The sequence below is a fragment of the Corvus moneduloides genome, chromosome 5 (assembly GCF_009650955.1).
Source record: "Corvus moneduloides isolate bCorMon1 chromosome 5, bCorMon1.pri, whole genome shotgun sequence".
Classification (NCBI taxonomy): Eukaryota; Metazoa; Chordata; class Aves; order Passeriformes; family Corvidae; genus Corvus; species Corvus moneduloides.
In genome coordinates this window covers 60487760-60512161 of record NC_045480.1, presented here as the reverse complement: position 1 = coordinate 60512161, position 24402 = coordinate 60487760, and the positions used below count along the sequence as shown (strand labels likewise).

Below are 24402 nucleotides of genomic sequence, written 5' to 3'. Positions count from 1 at the left end.
GGTTTTTTTAATTTATTGAGGTATTAGGGCAAAAGCCAAGTTTACAGGATCAAAAAGAATAATTTTGGTAATAAGCCTAATCATCTTAATTTTGCTTTGCCTCAAGGAAGTGTATTGTTTGGAATGTAGAAATTCTCAAAGATACGAAAAACCATAGCTCAAAATTAACCGTGGATGTTCAAAATGATGTTCTAAGTTTGCATCTGCTGTTATTGTCCATCTTGCTCTTGTTTCAGTTTTAGGTGCCCTGAACATATGTCATCTTCTAATTGGAAATGAGCTGATAGATCAGTTTTTTAAATGATCACAAACGATCACAAGAAACCGTAGGGCACGTGTCTGGTCATAAAATTTGCTAGAAATCAAAGTAAAGTAATTTCACACACATGTCTTGGGCCATAGGCATATTAAATGTGTGTTTTCTGTCTTCCTAATATAAAGTGAATGTTATTCTCTTGATACAGTGTCTCTTCCTTTTTATAGTCATACATTTGTACTCAGCAGATTATGGATTGCTACAGCACACATCTGTGTAACTCACATTTCTGAACAAGCATGATGGTAGTTAAGTTGAAGATTGCACTGATATGGGAAATGAATATGGGATTTTCCTCACCTAACTGGAGCTGTCTAAAACTGAGTTGGTCAAACTCCTAGTAGCAGGAGGCCTCTTGGGGTCAAACAACAATCCAGGTTTAAAAATAGTGGTCAGAAAATGAGATAAAGGAAAAATAAAAATCTTTGTTTAAGGAGCAGTTTATGGTGGTTCTCAGGCTGTGGACTTACTTTGATGTACACATCAGATGATCTTTCTAAAACTCAAACATCAACATATAAAAATGTAGATCAAATGAGGGAAATCAATAAAGAAAAGATTACTAAGCAAAGATGATATGATCCTAAAAGCTTGAGGTGAATAGTTTAACAAGATTAATTAAAATAATTTACATATCATATCCAGCCAGTCACTTGAAGCTGCATCAGAATCAGAAACACAAGGTTAATTTCCAAAGTGGGCTGGTCACTGACATTCCAGAAGTCTGTTTGGTACTTTATACTGTTCAGCATGGATGCTAATCCAAAAAAGAGCGTCAAAAGGGAGCTGATAAAACTTTCTGACAGTGCTCATCTGTTGATGGTATTGAAGGTGATGGCTGACTAACCTTATGAAATAGGGAATAAGATGATGGATGAATTCATGTTAGGAGCAAAGCAATGCGTGTGTGAAACAAGATACATTGATGGGCTCTTAGCTGACTACTTATATTCAGGATTGATATAATCTGATTGGAATAGTTTTATGAAACAGTACAGATTACAATAAAAAACTACTTATACATTCCCTTTCTAGCCTTCTGCTGCTCTTTTTCTCAGGCTTACATATGATACAGAATAACATATATTTTGTGTGCCTTGACAGAAACCTGCATAAAATGCAAATTTGTATCAGCTTTTGGCTTGAGGTCCTGTGCTCCTAGTACAAACAAAAAGGGTTACGTTTTTAGTTCTGATTGTCTTAAGTGGATCTGCTGTTAGGTACAATGGCTGCTGTTTTCTGTGGTGTGATGTGTTGGCAGAGGAACATGGTCTGTGAAAGGAAGGCAGACAGAGAATGTTTTCATCTTCTGCTATGACTCAAATGTGTGTGGCTTCTCACTTAATCCTGTTTCTCAAAATCCTGTTTCTCAAAATCCAAAAGGATTTTTTGTTTGTTTTTTTAGCAAGTGAATAACAGTGCAGGGTTTTCTTTCACTTGGCAGGTTAAGTCATGGAGAGTACATGCAAATGTTTGCTTCTGGCTGGCAGGGTTATTTTCTAAGTAAGGCCATACCCTCCTCACTGCCTGCAAGCAGCTGGATTTCCCTCATGATTCCCAGAGACCTGCAGCTTCCTTTCTCCCTGACCTCTTGGAAATGTACAACACATAACAACTGTCTTCAGTTTGGCTTCCCAGCAGTATTAGGGTATAATACCTCAGGTATGCAGTGTGTGACACATTCAGTTGTGCTGAACAATTTATTAAACCTTACTGTGCTTCATTAGTGTGTGCTAAATTAGTTTGCAGTTCAGCAGTGCATTGTTTTGCAATCTGCTACAGGTGCTTGGAGTAGCATTTGATACTATAGTTAGTAATACAAAGGCATGGAGATTTTTCTTCTAAATTCAAATTCCTCCAAGATTTTAGGTGACCTGAGGCAAATCCTGTCATTGATGTATTGCTAAAACATCACTAATATTGCATAATAGGGTTTTTTTATTCATTTTTTCTGCTTAACATTAGCTTATGACCCATATCTTTTAAATGTGAACTTTGGGAATCTTCTGTCTTTTGCACCATTAGGTATTATTTATATTGACATGTTCAGACATTCTAGTTATTAGAACATCTTTAGATCAGTTTTTCCTCACTGTTCCTGCTGTCTCAAAGGAATATGCATGCTCTTAAAAACATCTGAAATATAAACCATATGTACAAATACTTTTAATTTGCATGCACAAGACTATTTTCTGCCCATACTCCAACCCTTTATTGAATTCTCAGTTTCTTGAGACTAGAAATTGAAGTATTTAAAAAAATTTTTAGAGCAGAATGTGATCATGTGTTTATATCAAAACAGGTAGACTACACTCACTAATATTCTTAATTATTGCAGTTTCAATTCAAAGGTGTTCAACCATGGGATTCCTTATTTCACTAAGAAAGCACATGAAATTCAAGTAGCTGTTTGTGTTAAGTGGCTAAAATACAATTTAAAATTAATAATAAAAAATAGCATATCAGTTCAGAATTACTGTGTATCACTGAAATGCTTCCTGGGGAAGAATAAAAAGGTTCTGTCAAGGTCTCTCCCCTTGGCTTCAGATAAATTTTGGCATCCAAATTCATAGTTCCCCCTCCTAGCCTAGCTGATGTAGGTTTTGGGGGGCATCTGCTGTGAAACCGGTGGTTTTTTTGTGAATGAATTGGTAAGGACTGTTTTTCTCCTTGATAAATTGTTTTCATTTTTTAAATCTTACAGCTCAAGGGCACTTTGGGTGATCAGTGAGGGCAGTTCAAACAGTTCAGCAGATAATTGTGTTTGTTGTTTTCTTTGGGATACAGTTCCTTAACAAATTTGAGTTAGATATGCATTAAAGGTAAGATGCCCTCTAAAGAAGATGGGACCTAATTTTTAAGAAAACTGTAGCCAGTTGTGTGAAGGAAGAATGGTGAGGCCCAGCAGTGAGTGACAATAGGTTGAGAGAGGGGAGTAGCATTTTTTGACTCTTCTCAAACCCAAAAATGACAGGTGAGAGAGTAATGATCTGCACTAGATTAGTTTATTCCCATATATTTCCCAGTTGACCTAAGTGAATAAAGTTTTGGGTCTAGTTAAACCCTTGCATCTTGTCTCTGTATCTCTGTTTGGGAAAAAGAAGTTTTACTCAGTGATCAGGACGTCCCACTGCCAATAATACAAGTATTGGCTAGTTCAGGGAGTTAATTTTGTGTTGGTGATACATAAAGTAACTAAACAAGGTTTGAGTGCAGCAGGGATTCCAGCACTTGGCGTGTTTATGGAGGTGAGAAAACTAACACTGGAACACTGAACATGTGTCAGTTCTCCGAATGTCAGAATACATTGATAGGTGGGCAAGCAGCAGAGAAATCTTAGGGGTGGAAGAAATGCCTCAAAATGGAAGACCTGAAGAGCTCAATTTCTTATGTTTATTAGGAAGTCTAATTATAGTCTGTAAGTATCTTTATATTCAGAATATACTGGGTAAGTAGAGACTCTGTGATGTGTCAGAGAGAAGCTTAATAAGATCTCTTTGATAACACACCAGTAAATTCATAACCAAACTGAAATAGATATATTTTTTAGAATGAGGGTAAGAATTATCAGAAGAAAAAGCTTCCAAGAAAAGTAGCAGATTGTCCATGTACTCAGGAGTCAGATGTCTTTCTGGAAAGCAAGTTGGCCAGATACAGCTCGTGCTGTAATCAAGTTTAAATAGTTGGGCTCAAAATCATGTAATGCAAAGGCATTTAACCTCTTGTCACACAACCTCAAGGCTACATGAGATGACCTAAGGGTCCCCCATGTCCTTTAGGCCCAATATGAAAAGTATCAGTAATGAAAACCAGATAGTTATCTTGAAAATAAGATGTATGGGAAACAAACATCATACTTGGCAAGGATGCTACCAAACATGATTCCGTAATACAGATAATGGTATTCACAGAAATACAAATACCTGGTTGTATGTGGATAAGAAAACAGTGTAAGAAATCACAAGGAAAATCAACTTTTCTTTTTTTCCCTCTTGAATAAAAAGTGCCTCTTCTTAAATGTCGAACTATAGATAATCATATTGTAATTCTTTCTTTGTAAGACCCCAGTCTGTTTATTTAAGACCATTAGCAATTTTTTCAAAATACTTACATACTTGAATGTGAGTCATTCAAGTATTTGAGTCCAGGAGAGATTCTGCCCTCTAAAGAGGAGCAGTGAACATTCTGCTTTCTTCTATTGGATGCAACAGGGCCTCTTCTGGAAACAGAGGCAAGATGGGTTACTGTTCAATGTCTGGCACAGAGTAAGAACTAACAAATAAAACTGTACACTGTAGTGTCTGGACATATTTGACAGCAGTAGATGATAAGAGTCAGTGTGTTTTCTCACTTATTTTTCAGCAAACCATTTTTCTTTGTTATGTTTCAAAGGAAGCAAGCAAGCTTGGTTCAAAGACTGAGATTTACTATATTTAGTTCTTGGTAAAAATGTGAAGTTGTTTATTTTGAGGTATTCCTATATTTGAGAGTACTTGAAAAAATAATATCAAATGAGTTGTTTTGTTTTAAGAATGGCTTGTAACTTTCATAATTGTAGCACGTGTTGTTACAACAACCACTTTGGGCCAAAAAACAGGTGATCGTGCCTTGGAAAAAGTGAAAACAGAAACTGCCTTACCCCAATTCTTGCCCCAGTTTGGATTCTCTTTTTGAAGGAACAATGACTTGAAAACCACACACATCATTGATTTTTCAATATGATTTGAAAACTTAGCAGCCATGAGTGATTTCTTTCTTCATTTTTACTCCTGGAATCTCATCCATTGTTTTTTGCTCATTAGAATTTTTCTCTCTCTACTTTTTCATTTTTCCCTCTCCATCTAAATAAACATTTTTTTATTGGTGAACTAATACCTAATTTTCCTCTGGGAAAAGAGGTGCTGCAAATAAAATACATTCTGGAATTTCAGGAGATGAAAGCTTTTCAGCTCAGTCTTCCTTAGAGGTCTGCAGCTATAGAGAAGCTGTGTTGAGTAGTGTAAATTTGTGGTCTCACAGCTACATCTAGCACAGCTTAGTTTGGAGTTCCTCTTTTTCCCTTGGCACTTACCCACAGGGGAGGAAATACAGTATGTAATTATGATTCCCTGTTAATTCTGCGATATGAAATAACTGAGAAATTTCAATTAATTTCTTTTTTTTTTTTTTTTTTTTTTTTTTTTTGCTTTATTCTGTAGTTAACTGTGCCCAGTGCAGTGTGACACAGTAGAATCACCTCATCCTTAGAAGCAGTTGTCAGAAAAATATGGGCCTGCCTGGTAGAATGTATTAGCCCAATACATTGTCTCCATTTTATTATGAAGCTGCTGGGGAAGCTGTGATATACAGCACTGTCATTACAGATCTATTGTTAGAAGGGCTCTACAGTCTTCTGTGCACTGCCATTAATTTATAGCAGTAAACAATATGTAGCCCTCCAACTGCAGCAAAGCAGAATCTTTTAATGAGGTGGATGTTATTACCACAATAAATCAGTGCATTCGTGTAATGTATAATTCAATGTGTGTATTCCCACTGTAACTTCTCTGAGTAAGCTGATAGTGTATCATTGTCAGTGCACAGCTCCGCAGTTCTTTTTTTTTTTTTTTCCCCCTAAGCTTTTTTCATTTGGGGACTTTTTTTATTCACTTGCAAATAAATGTGACATGTCTTGATAGTTGTCCTGTTTCAGGCTTCAGAAACCAACTGTAACAATAACAGCTAAAATCAATACTGTGGATTCTGGCTATATAGATCTCTGCATGATACCTTTTTTTTATTTTTATTTTTTGAAAAGAGAATGAAATCAATTCTAATTGGGTTTAGCTTTATATTCAAGGAATGTAATTCTATAACTATTGATTTGGGCTATACTCATTTGGAGAGTAATAATAGAGGCAGATAAAGAGAATACATAAAATGTAACAGAACCATACAGCACAACACTGTTCCTATTTTTAATTTATATAATTTGTCTACCAATGACCTTCTTTCTTCTTTTTCTCCCAGGAGCATATCTGAGCCTTTAGGGAAAATCAGTACAGATGGAGATTCCAAAATGGTTCTTCTAACAAAGAGACTTCTTGGAGTCAGTTTCATACTTCCCTGGAATAAATTTGCTAAATCAGATAAAAATCCTTTTATACAGGAACAACTCCTTTTAAAGGGTTATATTTCAAATTAGTGAACTGCAAAAATAGTAATTAACCTAAGATGTTTTTTCTTTATCCTACTGCAATGTGAAAGCTGCTCTAAGTAAAAAATGTAAGATTAGATTTTAGGTCAGTCAAAGATCTGATCTGTTCTAGCAGAGAAAATACTTTGAAGCTTGTATGCCAAATTTCACATGAGCTGCAAAGAAACAGTTATTTGAATAATCATCATCTCAATAGCAGATGTAGTTTTTCACTTGAACTTTGCTTGAATTCAAGATTAGGTTACTGATACTTTTGTTCAAGGACCTTTAGTTTTTCCTCACCTTGTAGTGTGTTCTTAAGTATATTTATTCTTGGAGAAAGGAGATATTGTTTCATGTTTATTCTTTGCTTGTATTTGAATGCACCCATTGTCTGTACAGATGAACATAATTTACATTAATAACATACTAAAAGTGTGCTCAATCTGTATACAAAATTTTACTGCATATGTATTTTGCATATATATCCAAAGATATTTTAGAACTCTTACAGCAGGAATTACTCTTACTAAATTCACTTTTGGGTTTCTCAGTGATTTGTGTGACCGATACTCATCTTCTTTCAAATCATTTATGTAAAAGTCTGCTGAGGAAATACACAGCTCTAGATAACAAAATATTATGTTTCCTACTTTTGAATAAGTCCCTGGGTGTTTATAGTCTAGGTAAGCCCTGAACAAAGAATGATAGCATTGGTGAAAGTGTGATAGACATTTTTAGTCATACATATGTTGTTTCTTTTATATCAATGTTTTTATATAGTATAGAAATTCTGGTCTTTCATTTGTCTATTTCAAAGGTGAAAATTCTATGAATTAAGTAAAACTTGGCTTGAGGTGGTAAATAGAAAGCATAGGAGCAAGAATAATATTATCAAAATTCCAAGTCCACTGTTAATATTCTACCACCCCATCAATCGCTACTTTTTTCTCCAAAAAAATATCCAAAAACAATGCTTCTCGATGTTGCTATTTGCTTAATAGTGTATTCAACATGCACACATATCCACAGGCACCCAAGTTAAACAACACTTTGTCCCAGACATTCCACTGTGAATTGGATGGAGTCAGTGACTTGAATCAGCAGTAAATGAAGCCTGTATTAATGCTGAAGAGATTTTTCCAAGCAGCCATGTGTTTGTGCATGGAATCCTGGTTCCAAGTACACGGATCTCCTCGGGTGCTTACAGAAACCAACATCTGCTTTTGCAAAGCACCAAGCCCCGTCTTCTCCGTGCATGCCAGTAATTCTGGTTACCAAAAAGAGCAAGGGCAGTATGATGTGATAGTATTCATGTTAATTTTATTTGCTTAAGGAGTTTATTTTTACCAATCTTGCAGCCCATTGGAGCTTTGAACCCAAAGAGAGCAGCGTTCTTTGCTGAGAGATACGAGTCGTGGGAAGACGATCAGGTCCCAAAATTTCACTACGGCACCCATTATTCAACAGCAAGTTTTGCACTCACGTGGTTGTTAAGGATTGTAAGTATATATTTTAAAAATGCTTTTCCTTTAAGTGATAATGAAAGCAACAAATATCTAAACTAAAATTGAATGGTATATAAGAGTACTGAAATTTTCTAGTAATTGTAATCAGTACTGTAGGAGAAATGTGCTCCAAAGTTCAAGCAGAAAGTTTTCATTTTTATGGTACAGCCTTTTCAAATCAGTAAAGCTTTTACTCCTTAAAAGTTGCTTTTAAGTGTACATACTTCTTTAAACATGGTTAACTTTCCTTCCTTGCGTATTTTCTGACTGGACCAAGTACCAAGCATTTGTGGTTCTTAATTAATGTATTTAATTTTCCCCTCCTAATGAGAGTGAATTGGTTTCTGATGATCATGAAGTTCTGTGGTGTAAATAATTAATTTTAAAAAATCTGCTACAGTTGATACGGAATTTACTTTGAGCTGCTACATATTGATAATGTATTGGTTAAACAATATATTTTTCAATAAAATTGAAAGTCAATTTATCTCCTAGGAAGTAATTTCTTTGGGAAAGCATTAGCAGCACATCATTAATTAAAGCTTGTTAGAATGTACAAGCATGCATAAATCCTTGAAGTAATTTATAGTGCTTAGCTAATTTCAGGCAATTACCCACTAATATGTGCTTAAGTATTCTTTAACTAAGAGGAGGCTTTTAAATCTTCCAAACATTTTTCTAAATCATAAATTATATATGAAACAATAACAGTCCTAAAGCTCTCAGTATTGAATGCTACTATTTAGATTAACAGACCACCTTAAACAAAGTAAAACACATTATTTTTGTTACTTACTAGCTTAATAAATATCTAAGATATCTGAGCTTTTTCATGCTGTTGAGAGCAATTTGTGTCACAATTGACTGTAGTTTCTACTTCAGCCTTTGAGTATTTTCTTTTGGTTTTATTTGCTTTTCTTTATCTGGGTATGTATGCATGGAGTAAGATTAAAAAGTATTTATTGAACAAACAAGCATCAGTTTGTACTTCTCATTCTTAAATAATAGAATTAACCCTTTGCTATTAATCATGTGTCTGCCAGAAGAATAGCATCATTCACAACCAGACCCCAAAAGAATATAAAATTCCTTGTTTTACCCTGAAATTTCTGAAGAGATGCTTTGTTGTTTTTAATGAATCTTTTTATATGTGCTTAGGAGCCCTTCACAACACTCTTCCTAAATCTACAAGGTGGGAAGTTTGATCATGCAGATAGGACTTTTTCGTCTATTTCAAGAGCGTGGCGCAACAGTCAGCGTGACACTTCTGACATCAAGGTAAAACACTTCCTGAAAGGTAGTAACATGTTTTATACTGCATCTACCTTTATTGTAGCTGGGAGTGTAGGATGGAAGGAAGAAGACTAGGAGCTATCCCACCATTTGGGAAAAGATGCAAGGCAGGTGACAGGTGGTTTTACTTCTGTCAGAATATTTCAATGAATTCTTTTGTAAAACTGTAGTAAACATTTTTAGCCCTGAGACTGAAATATTTTGAACTGGGGAGGAAAACACAGGAGACAAGGATGCTGGCAGTGGTGGGAAAAATCAAATCCAAGAAGATAGATTAATATCAGTGTTGGGTTTTTGTAATGGAAGAAAGGATGGAAAAGTACAGTGTGAAGAAAATCAGGGGCAAGCTCAAGGAGGTCATGAGACCAGCAGGAGACCTAAGTGACACGATCGTTCACTCATATTCATGGTGAGCAGACAGTTTAGGAAATGGTTGATCTGCAAATTAATGGAATGCAAGAATTGTCGACTGGCAGTGCTGAAAAAGGGATGTCTTTCTTGTATCTGTGAATCCCCACCAATAGAATCAATGGCAATCAGTGGCAAGTGGAATTAATGCCACTTAGAAAAAGATGTAATGTCTATATGAAATTGGGAAAGAAGGGTTTAGAAAATACAAATACATTATATTTTTTTCAAATTAATTAGTCATTATGGGCTTAATTTCCTTGTAACCTACAAGACTGCCAGATGGTATTTCAGCGTGCATTTTTAGGGGATTTTTTAAAAATGGAGGAGGAGAAAGATATCAGTAGTGGACAAATCAAGTATTTAATACAGAAAAAAAAGGGAGCCAAGAAATGATGAGGTGAGTGTAACTGCAATTCACAGAAAAATACTTAGGCAAATAATCAGACTATGTTTAAGTGCCAGGAAGATAGCTTGGAGACAAGCAAATGAAACACATGTTTATCAAGAAGAGATTATGTCAAAGCAATCACAGTTTCTGATGAGAAAAGGTAACAGACCTTATGAGCAGAGAAGAAGCAGACGATGATCTTAGTTTTTTACATTGTCTTATGGGTGAGCTGGGATTACTCTGTCTAAAAGAATCCACTGTATTTGGAGAATAGCTACCAGCAGTTCATTATTAAAATTGAAAGATGTACTGAGTGGAATTCTTCTTGATAATAACAGGTTAGGCCTCAATTTCCATTGATATTAGATTGGAAGGTACTGAAAGTGTAGTGAAATTGGTAGTGCTTCTTGCAGAAGGGAAAAATGATTTTCGAAAAGTGTTAGGTGAAGTTTATTAGGGACGAGTGATAATTGTAATTTGCATGCAGGTTCTCATACAGTTATAACACAAGGAACAATCTACTGTGGAAAAAAACCCCAACATTTAGGTTCTAGTACATCTCCTGTAGTACACTACAGTGCATGTGAGTTAACAGTATTATGGTATAACAAAAGGTGAATAACATTTCGTGGAAGATACATCAACAGGACATAATGGAACTTTCAAAATGTGTGACAAAAATCTTCACTTTTTCCCAGCTTTGATAAGGTCTTAGCTAGAATATTACACCCATAGTTTTGGGCTGGGTGGAGAGAATCCACACTGGAACAGTGATCACAGTGCAAGGTCTTGAAAATAAAATGCAGTGAAAGATTGAGTAGCTGTGCTTATTTTTCTTCTAAAGCAGAGCAGATTGAGGAGGACCTTGTGTCTTTCTGTTACATGGAGACTGCTGTAAGGAAAAAAAAGGAAAACAATCTCTGCTGCCTGTGCTGGACAGGATAGGATTAATGGTCTTAAATCTCAGGGAGATTTTGGTTGGAATCAAAGTAACCTTCCCAACAGAAAAACAAAACTGATGAATCTGATGAATGTTTCCCTGGCAGTTAGTGTAGGAAGGGGTTTTCAGAAATGCTTAGGTAACTTTTGGAAATGGCATATGTGCAAGCTGGTACTGCCTTTAAAGGCATCCCTTCTGTTATGGATGATCTCTTGGAGTTGCTTACAGCTTCCTGAGACTGTAAATTGCTATGAATTACATGATGCTGCTGTGAAGCGTCCGAGTGAGTATTAAGGTTGACTAGAGGAATCTGTTTGTGAGACTGGATGAGCAACCAGGAAGGGGGATGAGATGAGATTTCCATAGGGACGTGTTCAAAGAATTAGAAAGGAAGATGTTTGAATGTTTCCCTCTTCACTGGAAATACCTGTATTCCCCATATTTCATTACAGCTGTGAAAACCAGGTTTCCTGATACTTGGTGCTCTACCCTGCAAGTGTGTGCGAAATACGTGACTAAAGTGTCCCACATGCCTCTAGAAACTTTCTACATGCAGAAGTGCAGTATTTTAGCCTCCTGTTGCTTGAATGTGTTTAGTTGACTCATGCATGGAATAGCCCGAACAAAGCGGAGCACATAATGGTGCTCCTGTAGTTATTAGCAAGTAGGGGACACAAAGGAAAAAGAAGGGTTGGTTCCTCTTCCAGCTGAAAAAAGTGTGACATTTAGGACCAGTGAGCTGATTACAAGAAATGACTTCTCCTTGCTTCCCGTGTGGAAAGAGTGAATGCAGTTACTGATGCTGCTGTCCTAAGATTATTGTTAACCTTAGCTGGAAGCACTGTATGTTACAGGGAGGACTAACATGAGCTGGCTTTGGAAAGAACTCTTGCTGGCTGGTATCACTTCAGCAGAGAAAGCTGAAGCATATGTGTGGTCACAACCAGTCTGTGTCAATATCCTGAGAAAGCCTTGGATTGATGATCAAAGCATGAAACCAATGCTCCTCTGTAGAATAACCTTTGCTTGAACTTTGCAAATTTTGATTTCAAGAGGTGATATGTTGCATAAAATTCAATTTCCTAGTTTTCCCTATCCATTTATTTGAGCAATGCAAATTAAAAATCCTTTGGAAGTCTGCTGGTGTCTCACTACCACTCTGTAATTAGCTCAGGACTGGTGCCTTTAAATGATTAACCATGTGTTTTTAGGTTAAATCTTCTGCACTAAAGAATACTGAATGAATTTCAATTCTGTGAGAGTATCACTTGGTACTTTTAAAGTACTATATAAGCATAACCATTAACTCAATTACTTCTTAATTTACATTATTGGCACAAGCAATCCTGGTTAGTTTTGTTAATACCACAGAAAAAGCAAACCTGGATAGCCTGGCAGTATTTGCTTGTACTTGTTCAGAAGCTGTTGTTCCTTCTGGTTTGGCAGCTAACCTGTTGCAACACATTTATTTCTCATTGTGTTTACAACAGCATAGTTGTAACCCATGTTGCTCTTTTCATTTATGTTTCCTTTTTCCACTGTAGTAGTTTGCTGATTGTTTTTGGATTTTGTGGGGTTTTTTTGTTGTTAGTACAATATATACAGATTTCAAGATCATCTGAAATCCTCTTGCTGTCTTCCAAACAGCTGTGTTGCCTTCTTAGTGTCATCTGGAATTTTACTTCTGCACCTTCTGCACCAGGCTGTTAGTGAGATTATTGACTGGTGTTAAGAGCAGGGCAGACTCCATTACCATGTCCTCCCAGTCTGACAGTGAACTATTGATAACTGCTCTTGGAATATGGATTTCCAGCTTGGCTACTCCCACATTATTGTAGCCCAATCTCATCTCTATTCCTCTGATTTGCTTATAGGAATGTCGTAAGAGACTGTGGCAGCCTCAGAGGTCTTTCTCAAAAGTGAAGAAACACCTTGCTGCTTTTTCTTTCACCATCCACTACTGCAGCTTCTTTTTGGAAAGAAAATTAGATTGGTTTAATGTAATTGATTTTTTAAACAATTTTTAACCAAGCTACAGTCACTAGTATGATGTTATGTACAGTTCTTCATGTCTTTTCCTCTGCTGCTTTGTGTTTGTTTCTTTTTCATGTGCTTTGGGTTGCTTTTGGTGAATTTGATTAGTTTTGTTCAAAAAGAGATGCTAGGAGACCATAATATTAAAGAAAACATCAATAAACTCCAATTACACTGTTTTAGATTGTTCCATCATAAAATGGACACTGATTTGTGAAATCTTGTGATATGACACAAGTCAGTGACAGCTACTGTAAGGCTGGGGGGGATGGTACTGAGTAGCTGAATTCGTATCTCATACAGGTGTGTCTGGCCAATTATGATCCTCATAGTGTAAAACAGCTGAATTTTAGGTACAGAAATGCTGTTTTGGCAAGTTAACTATATTGTAAAGCTCATTAGCATCACATAATTTTAGACAGTTTTTCTTTAAATCAAGCTTCATATTTAAAGCCTCAGAAGTTATAGAATTAAAGTTGCTGTCAAACTGGCAACATGACCTTTGTATAGGAAAAATTTCATGTCATAGTAGTCACAAAAAGAGCAATGACCAGCAAAATTCAGAAGCAAGTACCTAGAAATTCAGATTTTTAACCATAAACTCCATGTCTGGATTAGTAAAACTTTTAAAATATTTAGGATGCACATCTTTGGTTTTCATGGAAGATTTGGTTCTATGTAAAACTGTGCTAAGATCTATAACTGGAAAATACTTGTCTGAGTTTTAAAAAAAATGAAAATATTTTCTAAATTCGGTAAGACCCGTGCATGGCAGTCTGTGGGAATTGCAGTAGCTCAAAATGCAGACATCTGGGTGTGTGGAACAGAAGGTTCCATCTGGGTGTGATGGAACAGAAGGTTCCATCTAATACCTGTGATCTGCTTCTTTTATAGCCAGCCATGATTGTGTTGAAAATGAAGCAAATAGTTTTAATGTCTGCTCTGAACTCCTTGTGTAGATGTTTAAGTAACAAATTTGGAGTTAGTTATGGACAAGTTTGCTGAAGTCCAAAGGAGAAGGAATGTAGTTATATATGCAACTTTCTCCTCTTCCTCTGTCAAATTAACCTGAATTACCTAGTGTATAAATATGGTCAATAAATACCATAGAATACTTTTATTTAGATTCTAAGGAAAAAGTAAAATAATTTTATATATATATATACATACATATATAAATAGAGGAAGTAACAGGATTTAAAGTACCTTAAAGATGCAGGTTTTTATCCAATGAGATATTGACTCCATAAAATCAATTTATTGATCAATAATGAATCAACTCTTGATTGTGGTTATCATATCTTTCATTAATCTACTAAACAAATATCTGGAGTTTTTATAATTCTCTGCTTAATTGTGAATTACTGATGATTTTAATGTTTTTCTCAAACTAGGAAATGTTTGAAGTATAATCACTTAGAACTTTAACAGAGTGGTTAAACATTGACAAAATTAATTTCGTCATTAATTACCTTTTAAATCTTAATAGAAACCTGCCAAAGTATTTTTCTTACAAGTTGGCAGAGTTTCAGGCAGGGTCTTGAGATAATTTCTTAGTTGACAATTTATTTGTGAGAAATAGCACACATGTAGCAGATGGAGGGAAACTCACGGGTACTTAAAACTTCCGAACAGTCTTGAAAATAATTTCATTGAAGTGTGATGAAAAAATGAGATTTGAGTTAATTTAATATCTTAGTATATATTTCTTGAATGCCATTTAAGTCCCCTAACAGAAGAAATAAAGTGTGGCAATATGAATAAAAGTCTAGGCTTCTAATACGCATTTTCATTATTCTGTTTGACAGGTTATATATAGGCTTAATATTGTTTAATATGATTGTGAAATAATTTAGTTTGAAAATTTGGTATCTTATAAATGTTTTCATATGATTAGGGATGTGTCATTGTTTCTAGACACCTTTGGAGATCATATAGCTCTGCTTCAAAATGCATCAGTTATTTTCTAAACAAAAGAAAAAGTAACATTTCATTGCATTAATGAAGTACCTTATATTAATTTTTTTGTGCATGGTGGCATATATGAAAATAAATTACCACTGTTAAACTGACATTCTGCTGATATTGCATGTTTGTAAAAAAATATTTGCAGTGAATTTTCCTTAGGAATCATTGTTTCCCTGTGTTACAGGGCAACTTTTGCTGGAGAAAAATTGTACTGTACTTATATGCAGAATTGTGTAAATGTTTTAATAAGAATCCTGATATGGCAGGTTGTTTTTTTTCTTTTAAGTTAATACTGTGTGTTAGATTCATGTTGATACTGACTGTGAGCTCCTGCATCAGTTGAAATGAAAAGCATGACAGAAGGACTGACGTCCTGCTTATCATGAGGATGTCTTGTCTCTGTGTTGTAGAAATGGTGAATTCCAACAGATAAATTTCAGAAAGTAATTTTCAAACACAATAGTCCTAAAGCAAGAGCTTCAACAAATCATAGAGATGTTTTGGGGTTTTTTTCTGTGAAATTTAAACAAAAGACATGTGGGTAAGTGTTACCATTTCTGTGCATGTGCTGAGTGTGGAAAATTTCAGAAGGAACAGTAGAGTTAGAAAAAGTATGGAGGCAACCAAAATTCTAATTTGGAAGGGAAGACCTCCAGAGGGAACAAATCTAAATTGACTAGAATGCTTTAGCTTGCAAAAAGAGACCCCTGAGGAATAATGTGATGATAATACAGGTCTGTAGTACCCGGAAGGGTGCATAAAAGAGCAAATAAGGATCTAACATTTACTGGGTTTCACAAAATGGGCATTAGGACCATCCACTGAAACTGTCAGGGAGCAGTTTTAGAGCAGCCAGAGGAAGACCTGTGTAGACAAAACTACAGTGTGGAACCCATGCTTAATGATTTTACAAATCAGAAGCACGGATTAAGTCAAAACCATTTAGCTGTCAGAAGCTGGCAGAATATCCATGGAAGGGCTGTGTTTGCCCTGTGTTACTCCAGTCCTTGTCACTCTTCCCAGTGAGATATTAAAGAATTCTTCATTCTGGCCTCTTATGTCTGGTCCTGCATCTTCATGTGATGTTTGTTTGGAAACATTTAGTAACTCTCTCCTCCTGCCATTTAAAACAGGCAAAAAGTACATTCACTGATTTTTTTAACGTTCTTGTGTGTCCAGGAAGTTCTGTCATTTTTGGAGTTGCACATATGAGTCAGCATCTGCTGTCTTAGTGCCAATCAGTGCATGTGATGTGAAGATTGTAAGAAAAAAAGAAGACCCCACAAATAGAGTTGAGACGGACTGTTAAGGACTGCAGTTACCAAATACATGAAGAATATTGGTTAACTTGATAAACATTAATATTTTGTGATCAGGTTGTTCTGCTGGTTTTAGGAAAAACTGTTTTCCTTTAACTGTTGCTGTCATTTTCACCTGTATAAAGCCACTGAAAATGGGTTTTAAATACAACTAATTTCCAATGGCCATGTGCATCTGTTTGCATTCTTTTTCTGTGGGTAAATGCTAGCACATGGCCAAGAGAAAAAAAATCACATAATAAAGAAGCTCCTTTTGTATAAATGTGTTCTAATGGTGACAGTGAAAAACTTTCTGAAAACTCATTTCTGGAGTAATGAAAAGCTTTATGAAAAGTTTCTAATAGTCAAACTAGTAGAAATTCCTGATAATTTTGAAGTTTCCAGCATATTGTTTCTCTATAACCTAATGAAAACAATATGTTCTAGAAAGCCAAATGTTTTCTGATCTTGAAAGAAACTAATGAATAGCTGTACAGATATATATTTAAGGAAGAAATAAAAGCATGGATAACATATGTAATGAGCTTGTATTTTAAGTGTTCAGAACCAGGGTATGGTTTCATATTTGTGGTTTAATAGCCCAGTGTCTCTGCTTTTCCTTTGCTGGTTTCTGTGATGATAAAAACTATAGCAACCTTAGTGTTACTTTATGTTTTGCAAACTTTATTTTTTACAGCGTTTATCCTTGCTACATTCTTGTTCTTTCACCTACTCAATGAAATAGTTTCAGATCTCTTTTCTGTTAACTCCTTGTCAAGCATTTGGTACAGAAGCACGTTTTTACCCTGCCTAGTTAATTAAGGGGACTGTAAACAAAAAGATGTACAATTCAAAGGCAAGCAGTGTTTCACACAAGGATGGAGGTGATAATAGCTTAATTCCTGCCTGATCTTTCCTGTCTTTGCCCTGGCTACTCCGGCCTGACCTTGTCCACAATCTGATGACCTTCTTATTGCACTCAGCCATTTGGAAAGCTGCTCATGTCATAGCTGGCCCTGAGGGGCTATCGAGGAGACCACTGAGCCACTGACCCATGTCAAGACTGCATTTCAGGTTTGCTCTGCTGAGCTTCTGGTGTGGCTGCATCCTCCACCCACTGTAGGCAAAGCCACTGGGGCAGTCTGATTTTTTTTCCTTTCTTCTCAAGTGGCCTGCAGCTTGCACTTGCTGTATGGAAGACCAATTTTACACCACTCATTTGCTATGAAATACACTTCCTGAAGCAATTACCTGTATTGATCCTTTCTTTACAAAGGAAGTAAATTCTCTAATTTAGTGGCTCAATTTTTCTAAATCCATCAAATTGCCAGGTTTATTGGGTGTATTTAAGTCTCAACATCAAGTTCCACAAAAAAAAAAAAAAAAAAAACAAAAAACCCAAACAACCAACCTACCTTTAAAATCCAGGGCAGAGATATGTCTGTTATGTCTTTAGGGGTTTTTTCTATTAAGTGTTATACCTGGACTTCGCAGATATTTTTATAAAAGTGTGTACATAAGGTTCTAATCCCATTAACTTAGATAAATTTATGTATTACCTACTATGTATTTTATAAAATGCATGACAATGCATGAAGTTGCAGGTTTGTTTGCAAAACAAGGGAACTATCCACTTATCCAGGAGAAAATCCTTATGGTTTCGAGCCTAATTTTCCTACTTAGCACACTGTGTTCAATTCAGCACTATAATGTATCATTTTCTGCTTAGTAAAATGTTTGTTTAGCCATTGTTCTTAGTTTTTCTGAGATGACTTAAAAGCAACAATTCCTGTGCTGTATGGCCTTACATATTTTTCCTCAGCCATGGTAGCTGTGCCAGGAGAGGTGCCAGAGCAGGCCAGCCAGGGAGGTTTTAATGCTGAGTTCCAGTCCTGTTCAGCACCGGCCTGGAGAGCACACTTGTTTAGAGCAGTGATGATCCTGACAAGGAATTTCATGCAGACCTTTTAACCATGTGAAATCTCTTCCTTTTTTTCTCTTGTGTGTAAAATTTTGTGTGGTTCTTCTCTGTATTTTATAGACTGGACACATAATTGAGTTAGTGACCTTTACACAAAAGAAAAGTATTGACCCATTTAATCGTTGTGGTTTTTTTTGTTTTGTTTTGTTTTGTTTTGGGTTTGTTTTTTTGTTGTTGTTGTTTTTGGTTTTTTTTTTATGGAACATGTGGCATAACTCCAGGTATTTTAGAATTCACCAAAAAAAATATTTCTGGGCATTGAACAATCTTAGATAATAGCTTAAACATTAAGTCCTTAGAGCCTTTACATTAGAGAGAATAAGAATATAACTGGGTTTCACAGCTTTGTAATTAATGTCCGTGGTGCTAGTTTTACCCCAACTGTAGACTGCCATTTGTGCATTAGCACTTTAAAATATATATTGTATTAAAATGTGAAAGAATCCGTTTTCCACAACTTTTTAACATCATTGATTGTACCTTTCCACTAAATGCTATCTGTACCATGTGATATTCATTACTTTGGTTTTGTAGGTTTCTCTGTGCATAATATGCAACCAAAAATAGTGTTCTGATGTTTTTGTTTTATAGCCTGTTGTATGTTGTGTCTCAGTTCTTTGTCATGTTAAAAGCATGCTAAGGATTCATCATATCTACAGGCCTAAATTTTAGAAAGTGCAGAAGGGGGATTTCTCCCTTTTAGGGAGGGAGGGGGATGTGTGCAGGAGGATTTTCTGTATTCTCTTGCTTAATTCCATTCTAATAATTACTTTTTTTAATGTGACACAGTGCATCCTTTGACAGAATTTATAACATGGCATTGTTTTTCATTTATCTACAGGAATTGATTCCTGAGTTTTATTACCTCCCAGAGATATTTGTCAACAGCAACAATTACAATCTGGGAGTGATGGATGATGGAACAGTGGTGTCTGATGTTGAACTTCCACCGTGGGCCAAAACCCCAGAAGAATTTGTTCGCATAAACAGGCTGGTAAGATGGCTCTCTTCTATTGTCCAGTCACTTCTGTCTTGCAAGATTCTTCTGAAATAATTTGGATCTTTGCCTGCAATATATATTTATGATTTACATAGGACTATGTCTGAAATTATCTAAAGATACAGATTTACAAATGTAGGAAGAAGAAAGGAATATAGTATTCCTCATTTTTTAGAGATGCTCAAAAAAGTTTGAGTGTGGTCTAAATATGCAGGAGATCTTACCCTATTTCTATGTCAGCTCTTGTGGGTCTAAAGAGCTAATAAAATCATTACTTTACAGAAGGCTTGAAAAAGCTTGTTAATCATAAAAATATTTGTCACTCTGATGACTTAAATGTGATTTTGAGGTTTCTTAATTTTAGTGTTTGTTTAACTCCAAGGATCAGGGAATGCCTCAGAAAAGAAGGCTGCATTTTAAATATTCTGTCATCTTTTCCACTTCTTCCATCAAACTGATATTTTTCAGAGTCCTTTTTAGAAGAAAATAAAACTAAATTCTTCTTTGCCTGCTTCATTCCCCAAACCTGTATTACTGTTCTCTTCCCTGTTTTGGAAAAATGCAGTTGGTAGCACTGCCTGTCTTCATGGTGCCCTCTGGGCAGTGCAATGAATTACAGAATAACCCTTACACTGTCATTGATGGTGTTTTAGCACATTCTCAAAATCTATGTTAGGCTCTTCTCAAAATGAAACAATTCTGCATTGGTGGCATTCTGAAATAAATAACAGAACCTTTTCTTAGCGAACCTTGAAAAATGAGGCTGCACTTTTCATGTGGTATCCAACTAACTGGGAAATACCGAATTAAGGCTCGGAAACTTTCAAACACCTTTCAGATACCAGGCTTATCAGGATAACATCCTGGTATTCCTAAGTTAGGAAACGAGAATTGAAAAAGTTCTGTTGTTGGTGGCACGTCAGACTTCATAACATTGCATCAGAAGAAACCTGTGGTTCAGAAGTTAATTAGGAGGCTTTACACTGCACTTACACTGATGACATGATACTGTGGTTTTCAGAAATGCTGTGTGGCCTGGATTTCTTCAGGCAGTTGTAGATGCACCATAATAATCACGAAGAATGTTAGGTGGATTTTGCGTTTTCCTTCATCCATATGTATGTGGAAATTTTATTTAAATGAGATATGAAATACAGTAGCATTTAGCAGGACTACTTGGCAAACCGTATTGAAACACAGCTTTTGATCTCACAGTTGGGGTGATAGGGGATAGGTAAGGGAGGTAGCCTGACACCTCTGTGAGCTTGGCATATGCTGGTGCTTCAGGATAACCTGGGAAATGCAAAGCTGTGTTCTTGAGCAGACTTGTCAGAGGCGGATGGTGGCCTTGATCTCTCATGACTCTGGTATTTTGGTTTTTGCATTAAAATATAATTTTATTCTGTTAATTACAGATCTGGCTTTCCCCACTTTGAAGTTATTCTCAATTTCCCACTTCCTCCTTTTCTAAGATGTTAGCTCTTAATTTTCTTTGCCTAATTTTGAGCCTTGGGCCAGGTTTTTCTCACCCTCACCTCTCTGTAAGCTCTGACCTACCATTCCCTCATTCTTCCTTCATTTCCCAATTTGCTACTCCTGTCTGCCTTTCTTGTAGCTCGTTTGAAATCTCTCACTTGTGCAAAATGAATTTTTACAGTTTTCAAGTATTAGTTGGACAGAAAAAAAATTGATTTTTTTTTTAAGGCTTAAGCTAATTACAAAAGTAAGAAATAATTTATCAAGTGCTGGTATTAAAGTGTGCCAGACATCATCCAAATGATGTCCAGTGTTACCAAAAGGGTAGGACCTACAACTGTAGGTCCCTGATACTGTTTCTGTAATTCAGATACCAAGTTTTGGTCGGTCTGGTAGCGTTAAATTTAAACCTCTGTGCCAATGAATTACATTAACTGCTTCTGTGTGACGTGGTTAAACTTATCTTGGTGGTGGTGGGCCTTGCTGGTGTGGATGATGCCCTCTGTAATCTGCCATTTTTGCAGTGGGATAACAGTAAGAAAATGACATGCAAATATTAAATTGCTTTTCCTTGTTAATACTTGGTGGATTGGATACCATCAGCATCAAATCAGCATAGTTTCATTTTTAAGTAGAACAGGTATGTTTAGGAAGAATGCTTAAAGCTCAGATCCTCACTAATATGATCAAGAAAAGCTTGCTACAATGTGGCATGGGCTGATGTGTTCAGCTAATGTTTTCCTTGCTGCCTCCTAAATAGCAATTACAGTATTCCAAGTGCTCATTTTGTAAGCTATGACACACAGATTTTTTTTCCCTTTGCATTTGAGTTTACCTCTGTAAGTCCCCAGATCTTATACAACGATTGGAGCTCATGAAATGCATACTGCTTTGATCTGTGACCTTTTTGTGGTGCTAATCGGGTTCCTGATATCATTATACCTTGCTCATTAATCATATTTCCTGCAGCCCGTCAGGCAGCCAGACAGCCCAAGCCCCTGTTTGCAGCCTCGTGTTGGCAGGTTTCTGCTTTTCCAGATTATTACAGTGTGATACTTTGGCTTCTCATAACCAGACCCACATCAAGCTGTGTGCTACAATTAAAGTCAGATGGTCCTCAGGTTGAACAGGGATATTCTGTTGCAGCTGTCTGTCTTTCTGGAACAGAGCAGCACGGGGAACAGATGATATGTAGGACAGTGCATAATAACAGCTTGTGCAGTACTGGGTCAATAGCAGGGGTTCAGAGCATTAATTGACAGGCTGATAGCTGATTTAAAAGTGATTTCCAACCTATTTTTAATTCTATAAAGTGTGTGTTTTAATTGAAGTAGGTTGTTGCATTTCCTCTGTGTTTGCTCTGAGACAAAAAGCAGAATGGTGTATAATTAAAACTGGATTTTGATTGATGGAATGTCATCATCAGCTAAATGGTAGCATCAGGATGTCATTCTAAGCAATACAAAGAGCTCCAAAGGGTACCTATTGCCTCTGCATATAGCTGGTACTTTGTATCAGTCTGTGATAGTACAATATTTTGTAATTGTACAGATCAGTGGGGGGTAGGGTAATTTTCTCTGAGACAGCCCAGATTTTGATGGAAAAGTGACTGTGTTTTTACCATTCTGAAACCCTATGATATACCTCTAAAGCTCAGGCATACTATGTTTAGTGCCATGAAATAACTGCTAAGACATCTGAAAATACATTTCAGTTAACGCTGGTGCAGTTAACAATAATTGTATTATTGTCTAAATCCATCATTTTATAAATATGTGTGTAACAAGAATTACAATATTAGCTTAATAAGAGTAAAAAACCCACAGACTTTTAAACAAGATAAAATTGTAATTCCTCCCCCCAACAAACCAGGAAAATCCCAAATGCAACATGCTGTTGCATCCTTACTTTACTGTTTCCTGTCTTTAGGCCTTTAGTATGTGAGCAAAGGGGAGGATGCTAACTTCATCTGATACCATAATAAAAAAAAATGCCAAACAACTTTTGGTTCTCCCATGCTTCTGAGAGACCTACAGGAAATAGGAATGGGAAGTAAACTTGGGAGACTATAAAGAGATAGATGGTCAGATGTGGTTTGGATACAGAAGTCCTAAATAAAACCCACAGCAGTAGTTGTCAGATACAGAAATAGACACAACCTTTAAAACTTAGATTTTTGTGACATCTTTTCTTGGCTTCAGAGTCTTAGTTATGTTAGGTGCTCTCATTTAGAACAGTTTTCTTTTTTAGAAATTTAATTTCATGTGTTAGGGATAATTACCCCATTCAAGCTGATAGAAATTTTAAATGCCCTTCATATCATGCATGAAAAGTTAGACATTGACAAAGACCAGGTGAAACCCAGGGAAAGGCCCTATGTTTCCCACTGATAGTTAAGAATAGCTAAAAATCCCAATAAGGAAGTTCTGTTCTGAATAGTAGAGTAATCTATTCTGTCCTGTCATTGAAAGTTGGATGTCTGAATTGGTAAGAATTAATTCAGAACTATTAATCAACAGATAATAACTAAATTTCACACGGCTTTGATGAGCCTCAGCTTTTTGAGAATTAGATTGCTTCAATGATAATGAAGTCGTTGAGGTCTGTCAAGACAGCTTTTCACAATATATCTCAATTTAAGTATTTTAGTGCTTTATTGCAGCGTTAGTCCTTTCATGATTAGGGATTTATCCGTTTCGTTCAATGCTGGGGAAAATGCAAGACAAATTAGAAAAGTGATGAGATTACTGTGCTGGACTAAAAGTTTCGAAATCCAGTTTTCAAATAATTGAAAATGTAGTGATTGGAAGCTGGGATGCTTTCTGAAACAAATGAAATGCTTAAATACATAAAGATGCTATACACAAAGTAACCATGGCATGAAAAGTAAAATGGAGAGGAAGGGTAGGCCAGTCATTTTCCCTAATACAAATTTTAGTGGAGCACAATGAATCAGTGTTAAGAACCATCTAAGGTAAGAAAAATCTACAGTGAGAATTAGAGGATCATTATCAGTCGCTATGGGGCGTTACTTTTTAGCACAGGCACCTCCACCTTACACCAGGCTACACTGAAAAAGCAACATTCCCTGCCAACTAACACAGCAATGCTCAGGACTGCAGGTTTTGTGAGTTGGATGAAAAAACATCCAACTCACAAAACATTATGCTACTTTCAGACTCTTAAAACTATTGCTATTAGTCAAATAGAGATACTGAGTTAAAGCCTGTAACTTGGAATGTACTGGACTTTTTTGTTATCTTTTTTGTGTAATCTCTCTGTGATATTTTTCCTGGTTCCACCACAGCTGTGTATTTGCAAATGTGTCACAGCAAATCATATCATAATGTGATATGAACTATGTGAATTAAGGCTCACAAGTGCAGGTTACTAGTGAGAGATTGCTGGATTATTAGGTGTATATACCTGATAACAGCTCATTCAGTATGTTAAAAACATTGGAGAGAAGGAAAAAAGGTAAAATGTAAACCAGGCTTAACCAGCAACATCAGAGTTGTTATGTGTGCAGCACCTACTTTGAAATTCTGGTCTTAGTGGGATTGGATATGGTGTTAAAAAACTGGAATGCAGATTGACCTGTGTACACTGAGTGA

General features: G+C 36.1%; 1 protein-coding gene across 4 annotated transcripts in view; it reads left to right on the top strand.

Moving 5' to 3' along the window:
- LRBA (LPS responsive beige-like anchor protein) overlaps positions 1-24402 on the top strand; it is a 373887-nt gene that overhangs the window by 262537 nt on the left and 86948 nt on the right. For all 4 annotated transcript variants that reach the window (XM_032110029.1, XM_032110032.1, XM_032110030.1 and 1 more), the window contains 3 exons: positions 7853-7993; positions 9158-9277; positions 19154-19306. In XM_032110029.1, the coding sequence (XP_031965920.1) occupies positions 7853-7993; positions 9158-9277; positions 19154-19306 (414 nt within the window). The remainder of the gene's footprint in view (positions 1-7852; positions 7994-9157; positions 9278-19153; positions 19307-24402) is intronic.